Source organism: Mobula birostris, chromosome 23 (assembly GCF_030028105.1).
Source record: "Mobula birostris isolate sMobBir1 chromosome 23, sMobBir1.hap1, whole genome shotgun sequence".
Lineage (NCBI taxonomy): Eukaryota > Metazoa > Chordata > Chondrichthyes > Myliobatiformes > Myliobatidae > Mobula > Mobula birostris.
The window spans coordinates 19,937,075-19,949,225 of NC_092392.1; the positions used below are offsets into that span (position 1 = coordinate 19,937,075).

Below are 12,151 nucleotides of genomic sequence, written 5' to 3' on the forward strand. Positions count from 1 at the left end.
CGTGTTTCATTGATTCTACTGTGTTTCTTTGCGTCTACTGTGAATGCCCACAAGAAAATGACTATCAGGGTAGTGTAGGGTGAGATACGTTGCCGACACCGGTACTCTGAAACGCTCTCCTCCCCATGTACCCGTTGAACAGTGACGGGAAGGTAAGGGTTAACAATTCTCAGGCACGCATTTCCGAGATTACCGAGCGGCTAATGTTTACACATGCATGAGATACGCAATAGAAATTAATCGAAGGTGCTGATCGTATCGACGAGCGCCGTTCCCAGTCTGACGTGGAAGCGGGGCCACGGTTTGTAACAAGAAATCCTTCTGTTATTGGACTGAGAAACGGGATTACGATGCCGCTGGGAAACGGTAAAATTGCGAATGTTTGGGGCAATTTTGTTTTTTTTCTCTCTCTGACTGGGCGAGGCTGGTGCGGGGGATATTTGTTCTGAAGGAAATGTTGGCAACACAGTGTGCGAGGACGGATTGCTCAACCTGTTAATTTAATTCGAGCACCAGAGAATCGGGAGACTCTGACCCAGATGGGAAACAATTGCATTTTAGGAGCGCCGGCGGATGGAAAGTGAGAAGTTGCGTGCGTGTGTGCCTGTGTGTGTGTGTCTGTGTGGTTAAGAAATGGAAAGAGAAGTTTAGAATGGAGTGTGGACCATTGGTTCATTAGAAGAGAACTGAACTTTTGAAATCCATTCTAAGCTTCTGTCTCCATTTCAGTCTGTCTCAGAATAAACTTGAATTGTCAGGGGAGACGGTGGAGAAAGCGACAGCGACAACGTTTAAGAGACATCTCGTCTGGTACTTGAATGAGCGGGGTACGGAGGGAGATGGAATTAGTGCAGGCAAACGGGATTAGTGTAGGTAGGCGAAGGGGTCAGCAGAAACACGGTGGGCCGAAAGGCCTGTTTCCCTGTTGTAAAACTGCAGCTCTTAAAGTAGAAACTGGCAGCTGTGGAAGAGTGATACTGATTTTTTTTTTCCCCGGAAAATGATAGCAATCTGCAACAGACAGTAGGCGTTTGAGAAGCAGGAAACGATATGAATTGGTTTATTATTGACGCATGTATCAAGATACAGTGAAAAGCTTGTCTTGCATGCTTATAGATTCGGCAGATGCTGGAAATCCAGAGTAATGGACAGAAAATGCTGGAGGAATTCAGCAGGTCAGGCAGCGTGGAGGAATGGGGTTGACCTTTCTGGCCCAGACTCTTTATCAGATACTGTTCATACAGATCAGATCTGTTACACAGTGCATTGAGGCAGAACAAGGTGAAGCAATAACAGAATGCAGAATAAAGTGCAACAGCTGCAGTGTAGGCAGACAATAAGATGCAAGGTCATAATGAGGTAGATTGTGAGGTCAAGAGTTCAATTTATCATACATGAGATCCGTTCAAGCTCCGGGTGTCAGAATTCAGAGTTCAATCCTGGCGTGCTCCATAAGAGGTTTCTGCATTCTCCCCGTGGAATGTGTGGGTTTCCTCCCAGTGCCTTGGTTTCCTCCCACATTCCAAAGACGGACCAGTTATTGTAAATTGTCCTGTGATTAGTCCAGGATTAAAGATGGCGCAGCTCAAAGGGGCCAGATGGGCCTAATCCATACTTAATCTCTAAATAAAAAATCTAGAACAAAAAATTCTGTTTTAGTGGAAAATCATCAAAGTGGTCATAGAACATTAAAGGCCCTTCAACCCGCGATGTTGTGCCAACCTTTTAACTTTCTGTAAGATCAGTCTAACCATTTCCTCCCATGTAGTCTTCCATTTTTCTTTCATCTATGTGCCTATCTATGGGTTTCTTAAATGCTCTTAATAGTCTACCACCAACCCTTGGCAGGATGTTCCATGTGCTTACCACACTCTGTGTAAAGAACTTGCCTCGGTCATTCTCCCCTCTCTCCCGCCCCCCTACCGATACTAATTACCTTAAAATGATGCCCTCTTCTATTAGCCAGTTCCACCCTGGGAAAAGGTCTCTGGCTCCCTACTCTATCTGTGCCTCTTATATCATCTTGTACACCTCTGTCAAGTCGCCTCTCATCCTCCTTCACTCCACTAAGTCATAGGAGTTGCTAAAATGTAGTGATTAGCATTTTGCTGGTTGATTTGAGAACTTCCTACAGTGCTTCCATTTTCTGGTGTGTTAGTGCAGAACCACTTTCCATAATCTTACCGATCATGAAGTGGTCTGACTATTTCCCCAAACCTTATGCAATCCAACAAATATTAAGGTCAAGGCGAGCACGGATCTCTGCGGCTGGTCCCTATGGAAGTCTCTGTGCAGGTTAACTTGAGGCATCCCGCCCTGCACACATAATATGCTACACTCACTTTATTAGTACCTCCTATACGTAATACAGTGGCCACTGAGCGTATTTCATGGTCTTCTGTTGCCCATCCATTCCAAGGTCCGATGTGCTGTGTGTTCAGAGATGCCATTCCGCACATCATTGTTGTAGTGCTTGGTTATTTGAGTTTCTGTCACCTTCCTGCCAGCTTGGACCAGTCTGGCCATAGTCCTGTGCCCTCTCTCGTTAGCAAGGCGTCTTCACCCACAGAACTGCATCTCACTGGATGTCTTTTGTTTCTTGCACCATTCTCTGTAATACTCTAGCGACTGTTGTGCATGACATTCTCTCCCAGGCTAAGACCCTTCTTCAGGACGGGGAAAATGCCAGAATAAAAGAGTGGGGGAGGGGAAGGAGGCTAGCTAGAAGGTGATAGGTGAAGCCAGGTGAGTGGGAAAGGTAAAGGGCTGGAGATGAAGGAATCTGATAGGAGTGGAGAGTGGACCATGGGATAAAGGGAAGGAGGAGGGAACCCAGGGGAAAGTGATAGACAGGAGAGAAGTGGTAAAAGGCCAGAGTGGGGAATGGAAGAAGAGGGGAGGGGGAGGGAATTTTTTTACTGGGATGAGAAGTCAATATTCATGCAATCAGGTTGGAGACTACCCAGACAGGATATAAGGTGTTGCTCCTCCACCCTGAGTGTGGCCTCATTTTGGCACAAGAGGAGGCCATGGACTGACGTATGGGAATGGAAATCGGAATTGAAATGTTTGGCCGCCGTGAAGTGGTGCAGTGGATGTGCTTGACGGAGTGGTCGCCCAGTTCATGACAGGTCTCACCATTGTAGAGGAGGACACATCCAGAGCACTGGACACAATAGGCAACCCCAACAGATTCACCTGAGTGGAAGCGAGGGAGGAGGTGGATGGACAGGTGGAGCATTTGGGCCACTTGCAGGGTTAAGTGCTGGGAGAGAGATTAGTGGGGAGGGACGAGTGGACATGGGAATCGCGGGGGGTGTGATCCTTGTGGTAAGCAGGGTGGGAGATGGAGAGGTAAAGATATTTTTTTCAGCAGCATCCCTTTGGAGATGGCAGAAGTTGGGGAGATTGATGTGTTGGATGCAGAGGCTCTTGGGGTGGTGGGTAAGGACACAAGGAACTCTATCACTTTTAAGGTGGCGAGAAGATGGGGTGAGTGCAGATGTTCAGGAAATGGAAGAGGTGCAGGTGAGGGCAACACCAATAGTGGACGAAGGGAAATCCCGTTCTTTGAAGAAGGATTGATGTCCTGGAAAGGAAAACCTCATTTTGGGAACAGATACGGCAGAGGTGAAATAACTGAGAACAGGGAATAGTATTTTTATAGGAGATAGGGTGGGAAGAGGTACAATCAGGATAACCATGGGACTCAGTAGATTTATTAAATATGTCGGTTGACAGTTTGTCTTCCAGAGAGAGAGAGATTGAGAAAGAGGAGGCAGGGGTCAGAAGTGGACCGAGTGAACTTAAGGGCAGGGTGGAAGTTGGAAGCGAAGTTGATGAAATTGGTGAGCTCAGCACGGGTGCATGAAGCAGCACCAATGGAGTCACCAATTCAGCGGAGGAAGAGTTGGCAAGTATTACCGGATAGTAAGAAGATGGGAGGGGGGAAGGGGGAAGGAGTACAAACTAGAGGGTCATAGGTGAAGCCAGGTGGGTAGGTGTAAGAAGCTGGGAGGTGATACGTGATAAAGATAAAGGGCTGAAGAAGGAATTTGATAGAGGATAGTGGGGCGTGCAAGAAGGGAAGGAGGAGGGGCACCAGAGGGAGGTGATGAGCAGATGAGGAGAAGAGAAGGGGTAAGAGGGGAGCCGGAATGGGGAATTTAAAAAAGAGAGAAAGGAGGAGAGGGAAACATTACCAGAAGTTAGAGAAATCGATGTTCATGCCATCTTGTTGGAGGCCACCCTGATGGGATCTGAGTGTTGTTCCTCCAGCCTGAGAGTGGCTTCATCATGTCAGCATAGGAGGCCATGGCCGACATGTCGGGATGGGAGTCGGGAGTGGAATTAGAATGGTTAAAATTGCCTCCTTTATCCCTCTGGCTCATGATTCACAGAGATCTACCTGCAGATAGCCACGGTGTTCACAAACTCCTGCTCTCTAGATCCACAAACCCCCTCCACTACAACTACTTTATTCTATCAAAAGAAGGCGTAGTTTTGAAAATAAGCACACCAACCTGCACTAGGTGCAGAAACACGGAGCAATTTTAATACTGCTTTAAGTTTTCAGGAACAAGCAGCAAAGTATTTTGGGCAACTAGAAACTGCAGTTACCTTTCTGTGGTTCCTTGCGGTCCCAGGCAGAACAGTTACTGTATCAATATAGTTGTGGAGGGGGTACCTAGCAAGCGTACTGCAAAGTCTCATAAGCAAAAGAGATGCTGGAATCCAGAGAAACATACACAAAATGCTGGAGCAACTCAGCAGGTCAGGCAGCATCAATGAAGGAGAATAAACCGTTGGCATTTCAGGCCCACGCCCTTCACCGGGACTCATTTGAGGTTCCTGTGACTCTGCTGCCCATCGGGGTCTGTTTGGGAATTTTACGATTTTCGCCGCCACACGGTCACCGTGTTGTCTTGCCTGTTGGAATTAAGGTCCAGACTTAAATTTGGTTTGAGCTTGGAGGTCCACATTGTTAGTCACACAGCACAGTTCCACAGTGACAGAACTGAAACTATATGCAGTGCTTGATTTAAAACCTCAAGTTCCTTGTGTGCAGGTGGGAGGCTGCGGAGCATTGCAGACACAGCCAGCTCCATGAACCTGGGAACACTTCCTTTATTTTATGCAGTTTTTTTTTCAGTTTATAATAATTTTAATGTCTTTGCACTCTACTGCTTCCACAAAACAGCAGATTTTATCACAGATGGCTGTGGAGGCCAAGTCATTGGGTGTAGTTAAAGGTGATATTGCCAGACTCTTGATTGGTAGGGGGATTATGGGTTACGGGGAGATGGTGAGAGAATGGAACCATTGTTGAGTGGTGAAGCAGGCCCAGTGGGCTGAATGGCCTCGTTCTGCTCCTGTACCTTATAGTCTTGTGTGATAATAAACCAGTTCTGATACTAAATTATAAATTGCTGAGTTGGTTTAGTATCGCCACATGTACTGAGGTACCGTGATAAACTTTGTTTTGCACGCTATCATTTCATCACGTCAGTTCATTGAGGTGGTACTGAGGAAAGCTGATTGAGGTAGTTCTGAGAAAAGCAGTCGGAGTGCAGAATGAAGTGTTACAGTTGCAGAGAAAGTGTGGTGCAGGCAGACAGTAAGAAGGTAGATTGTGAGATCGGGTCCATTTCATTGAACAGAGGGATCATTCAATAATGTTATAACAGTTGAGATAAAAGCTATTTTTGAGCTAGTTTTGGTATGTGGTATCAGGCTGTTTCTGAGAGGATTTGCTGCCCATTACACCACTCGCGATTTGGGCAGCAATAAAAGATCCTCCATTTCTGTCTGTCCGTACTGTTGCACCCAGACATAGAAGGATTCTTCATTGTGGTTTCTGTAACAATTTTGTTTTAACAGTCAGGGTTGTTGGCCCTGAGCTGAACCCCCAAACCTAGAGGGCTGGTGGACCTCTCTGAGTCTGGCCTCTACCCTCTGACCTGTTTGGCATGGGTGACCCAACCAAGAGCCAAAGCACGAGGCCCTGACTCCAGCCGGCAGAGCTCTCCGGGTCACTGAGGCACGCAAACCTCCAAACCACGACAAGGTTGTGGTCCTCTTGGAGGTTTCTGAGAGGAAGTTCCTATGACTCAGGCAATTTCTAATGAAGAGCTGATGATGATTAATCCACAGATATCTTAGCTTCAGTGTCATTGAGTTTCTTAGATTCCTAGAGTAACAGAGTGCTACAGCACAGGAACAGGCCCTTCAGCCCATCTTGTCTGTGCTGAACTATTATTTTGCCTAGTCCTACCGACACGCACCTGGACCATAGCCCTCCTCACTCCTCCTGCCTGTATACTTATCCAAACCTCTCTTTGAATGTTAAAGTCGAACCCTCATCCACCACTTCCGCTGGCACCTCATTCCACACTCTCACTATCCTCTGAGTGAAGGTTTCCTCTCAGTTTCACCTTTCACTCTTAACCTATGACCTCTACTTGTAGCTTCACCCATCCTCAGTGGAAAAGCCTGCTTGAATTTACTTTATCTATTCCCCTCATAATTTTGTATACCTTTATCAGATCTCCTCTCGTTCTCCTGCGCTCCAGGGAATAAAGTCCGAACCTACTTAACTTAAAGTCCTAAGCTGCCTGTTGTGAAAGTTGTTGGATGTTTGAAAATAATTGAGAACTGTGTGCAGTGAGAGGGTAGAGCATGACTTTAATGCAGTGATGTTACCCTGACGCACAAGTGATATTTATAAGTTACCTAAAGTTCAGATGTGATTTATGAGGTGATCTAAAATTGTCATTTTGACAATTTCCGCCTTGCGACTGCTGTGTACTTGCTTGTTATCTGTATGAAATAGGACGAGGTCCATCGCTCTTTCACTGTGGTTGTAGAGAAATTAATAAAACTATCACAAGCAACACACACAAAATGCTGGAGGAACTCAGCGGGTCAGGTGGCATCCATGGAAATAGACAGTCGACGTTTCAGGCCAAGACCCTTCTTCAGGACTGGAAATGAAGAGGGAAGATGCCAGAATAAAAAAATTGTTGGGTGGGGAAGGAGGCTAGCTAGAAGGTGATAGGTGAAACCAGGTGGGGAGGAAAGATAAGGGCTGGAGAAGAAGGAATCTGATAGGAGAGCAGAGTGGACCATAGGAGAAAGGGAAGGAAGAGGGGATCCAGGGGGAGGTGATAGGCAGGTGAGAAGAATTAAGAGGTGAGGGTGGGGAATAGAAGAAGGGAGGAGGAGGGAATTTTTTTTTACTGAAAGGAGAAATCGATACTCATACCATCAGATTGGAGGCTAATCAGATAGAATATGAGGTGTTGCTCCTCCACTCTGAGGGAGACCTCATTTTTTGCACAAGAGGAGGCCATAGGCCAACATGTCAGAACGGGAATTAAAATGTCAGGCCACCGGGAAGTTCCACTTTCGGCAGATAGAGTGGAGGTGCTCAACGAAACGGCCCTCCAGTTTATGACGGGGGGTGGGGGGCCACATCAGGAGCACCGGACACAGTGGCTAACCCCAGCAGACTCGCAGGTGAAGTGTTGCCTCACCTGGAAGAATGATTTGGGGCTCTGAACGGAGGTGAATGGGTAGGGGTAGCATTTAGGCCGCTTGCAAGAATGTGCCGGGAGGGAGATTAGTGGGGAGGGACGAATGGACAAGGGAATCACAGAGGTAGTGATCCCTGTGGAAAGCAAAGCGGTGGGGGGGGGGGGAGGTAAAGATATATTTGGTGGTAGGATCACAACTAACACTCCACGGCTGTGTTATAATATCAGTTATTCCAAATCAAAATATAGCAGATGATGAAAACCTGAAATAAAAACAGGGAATATGATGGGAGGCTGTGTCAGTAGATGTCAGCGCGATGCTTTACTGTGCCAGGCTTCAATTCCCATCAGAGTCTGTGAGGAGTTTGTACATTCTCCCAGTGACCGAGTGGGTTTCCTCTGAGTACTGCAGTTTCCTCCCACATTCCAAAGGTGTTTGGGTTAGTGAGTTGTGGGCATGCTGTCTTGGCGCTGGAAGTGGGGTGACACCAGCACATTTTTCAGATGTTGGTCATGGATACAAACGATGCATTTCATTCTACGTTTTGATGTACTGTACATGTAACAAATAAAGCCAGTCTTACCTTAGCGTCCCAGTCAATGACTGAAATGTAAACTCTACCTTTCTTTGGCCAGTTGGTTATATCCGGTAATTTTTGTGTTTGTTGTTATATTCACTTTGCAGGCTGGCCCCGGCTTTGGGCCCCTTGTCTAAGAAAGGATGTGCTGGCATTGGAGAGGGTCCAGATGAGGGTCATGAGAATGATCCTGGGAACGTAAGAGTTAACTTCGGATAGCTCTGGGCCTGTACTTGCTGGAGTTTAGGAGAATGGGGGGGGGGAACCTCTTTGAACCTTTTCAGATATTGAAAGGCTTAGATAGAATGGATGTGGAGAAGATGTTTCCAATACTGGGAGAGTCTAAGACTAGAGGGTACAGTCTCAGAATACAAGGATGACCCCCTGGAACAGATACGAGAGGGAACTTCTTTAGTGAGAGGGTGGTGAATCGGTGGAATTCATTGCCACAGACGGGTCATTGGGTATGTTTAAGGCGGAGGTTGATAGGTTCTTGACGAATAAGGGCATGAAAGGTTACAGGGAGAAGGCTTCTTCCAGTAAGGTGGTGGCATGCTCAGTCGCATCGGCCTCTCTGAGTCCAACCAAAGGCGCAATTGTTTGTCCTTTGCGTCTTTTTCACAATCACGAGGCACTGGTGGATATTAAGAAGAGCCAGTGCTGCAGGTCTATGCCGGTAGCGAGTTGCTGGATAGAAATGGAGCTGGACTTGTTGTGTACCATGTTGCAGCCAGGGGAAGAAGCTGTTGGAGTTGATGGATGATCCAACAGATGGTGCAGGTGATTTTCTTGGATGTTTTTGTTGTGATCGCAAGACCCTGTTGGACATGGCTAATATAGAATACTACTGTGAGCTTGATTCACTGGTTCATTGGTGAGACCGACTGCGGGGGAGCTGCTGGCCTTGGATGTGGGACACAGCAGCCCTCATTCAGGCCTCGGGGTCTCTTGTTGCGGCCGCTGGAGAAGGAGATGCTGGGGCTGGCTGTGTGCTGCTAGATTCTGCATTGGGTTAGAGGCTGGCTCCTCCCATCATTGCTGGTCTCCAGTGTTCGCTCGGTGGGAGACAAGCTGGATTGTGCTCATCTGGGGCTGCGCTGAGTGATATAAGAAACTGCTGCGAGCTATTCTTGCAGAAACATGGCTCCAGGATAACATCTGTGCACATCAATCTACAGGGACTTGGGATATATTATTTTTAATTTTTATTGTAACTATGGTTTTCTGCTATCATAATTATATGTGCTTACGTGCTGTGTGTGATTTTTGGTCTGTGTTTTGCACCTTGGCCTCAGAGGAACGCTGTTTAATTTGGTGGTATTCATGTGTGTGGTTGAATAACTTGAGCTTGAATGGTGTTGAGAGCCATGATTGAATGGCAGAGCAGACCCAGTGGGCCAAGTGGTCTAATTATGCTCCTATGTCTTGTGGTCTTGTGGTTAATGCAGATTTATGAATGATCCATGAACCCGTAAATATTACCTCGTTATTCCTTTATTTGCATTATTTATTTGATTTTATAATTTATGGTAATTTTTAAGTCTTGGCACTGTACTGCTGCCATAAAACTACAAACTTCACACCTTATGAATCGGTGATGTTAAATCTGATTCTGATTATGTTTCTGAGAACTGTTCGTAACCCCAGCTGTCTGTAAGTCAGGATTGAACAACCACGGTGTGTGGGAGACACAGAGACGGTGGTGATGGGGGAGGGAAGAGCGGCCGCCAACCAGCTTCACAGACTCAATGAGTGAGTCTGTTCAGCATTCCCATGTCTGCTTGGCTGCACACAGCTCCACATTGGGGGAAACGTCTTGTCCCCAACCAGGCTGCAGCTTCCAGTAAATCCCATCCCACCCATCGCTCCGATCTCTCAAATGTATGGGAGGGGGTTCATGAATTGGGTCTGGTGATGAAGTTGTCCACAAGTTTCTTCAGAAGTCAAAAACGAAGAAGAAATCTTATGTTACAGCTGTTTTATCTGATGTTCATATCAAAGAAATAACAGTAATTACAGTTTTCTTCAAACTGCTTTTGAGAGGGTGCAGAGGAGATCTACCAGGTTGCTGCCTGGATTCAAGAGCATGTCTTATGAAGATAGGTTGAGAGAGGTGGGGCTTTTTGATTTGGAGTGAAAGAGGATGAGAGGTGACTTGATATCTTTTTGGACGAGTCTCTATTAGCTTTGCACAATGTGATGGAGCAAGGGCAAAATTGCTCAGGCTGTGCCAGGTTAGTTGGGGAGTGGCGATGGACGCAATCTTGAGGTCCTGCCAGAGATGTTTGATCGGTTGAGGTCGGGACTCTGACTGGGCAGCTCAAAGATAACAGTGTTCTTCATTCGAAGCCACTCCCTGGTTGCTCTAACACTGGCGTATTGTCCATTTACTATTGTACCTGCCTCAACCACTTCCTCTGGCAGCTCGTCCCGAACACTTACCACCCTCTGCACTAACGTTTCCCTCTCATGTCCTTTTTAAATGTTACCTCTCTCCCCTGAAATCTACGCCCCCTGGTTTCCCCTACCCTGGGGGAAAAGACTGTTACCATCCACCTTACCTATGCCTCTCATATTTTTAAAGACTTCGATAAAACCCCTCATTTTCCTACATTCCGAGGAATAAGGACCCAGCCTGGCCCACCTCTCTCTGTAACTCAGGCGTTTGAGTCCTGGCAATATCCTCAAATCTTTTCTGCACCTTTTCTGGTTTAGCCACAGCTTTCATATGACAGGGTGACCAAAACTGTGCACAGTACTCCAGTGCGTCCTCACCAGTGACTTTTACAACTGTAATGTAGTGTCCTGATTGATGAAAGCTAGCATATTAAACAACCTTTTCACCACCCTGTCTACCTGTGATGCTGCTTTCAACAAGTTATACTCTTATACTCCCTCGTGCCTTACCATTTATAGTATGTCTTACTCTGGTTTGAGTTTATAAAATGCATAGCCTCACACTCAACTGCATTGAAATCCATTTGCCACTCCTTGGCCCACTTCCTTAACTGATCACGATAACCACTTTCACTGTCAACACTGCCTCCAAATTTCCTGTCATCTGCCAAATTAGATGTCACCATGTGCCTTGAACGTAATGGGATCAGATTTTATTCCAAGCACTGTTTTTAATAAGCTGGTTAACTTGTTCCGCCTGGCTCCTGTCTTGTACAGTCATCACCTAGCAACTGATCAATGTACCAATAATAGCACACAAAGATATTAATCTCCCTCGAGCCTTTAAACCTGGGCAGTAGTTGATCATAAGACTGAAGACAAGGGAGCAGGATTATCCATTCGGCCCATTAAGTTTGTTCTGCCATTCCATCATGGCTAATTTATCATCCCTCTTGACGCCATTCTCCTGCCTTCGCCCTGTAACATTTGATGCTCTTCCTAATCAAGAGCCTGTCAACCTCTGTTTTCAATATACCCATTGACTTTGTCTCCATAGCTGTGTGTGGCAATGAATTCCACTGATTCACCACCCTCTGGCGAAAGAAATTTCTCCTCATCTCTGTCTAAATGAACATCCTTCCGTTCTGAGGCTGTGCTGTCCAGTCCTAGACTCTCCCAGTCTTGGAACATCGTCTCCATTTTCCCTCTATCTAGGCCTTTCAATATTCAATGGGTTTCAATGAGATCCCTCCATAATTCTTCTAAAGTCCAGTGAGTACAGGCCCAGAGCCGTCACCTGTTCTCCATACATTAACCCTATCATTCCTGAGCTAACCCTTGTGAACCTCCTCTGGAGCTGAGTGAAAGTTACCCAGGAATATACGCAACCTGCCCACTTTGCTGAAGATTCAGTCCCTCGACCACTGACTGGGCTCTGTGACTTGATGGGAGCCAGTTAAGCTGTTTTCTCCTGGTCGGAGTTGATTTCTGGAGAGTAATCAGGTTTATTATTGCTAGTGTATGTTGTGAAATTAGTTGTTTTGTGGCAGATGTACAGTGCAATACATAAACCGGGTGCAGGGTGACGTAATTGCTTTACAGCACCAGCGATCACCGATCGGAGTTCAAATCCCATCACCT

The 12,151-nt window shown here is 46.5% G+C and overlaps 1 protein-coding gene across 1 annotated transcript in view; it reads left to right on the forward strand.

Annotated features, from left to right (window-relative positions):
* Positions 1-237: 237 nt before the first annotated feature.
* The window catches only part of pfkfb3 (6-phosphofructo-2-kinase/fructose-2,6-biphosphatase 3), a 101,891-nt gene continuing 89,977 nt past the window's right edge, over positions 238-12,151 (forward strand). Inside the window, exon 1 of the mRNA XM_072241450.1 lies at positions 238-366. Within this exon, the coding sequence (XP_072097551.1) occupies positions 351-366 (16 nt within the window). The 5' untranslated portion in view covers positions 238-350. The remainder of the gene's footprint in view (positions 367-12,151) is intronic.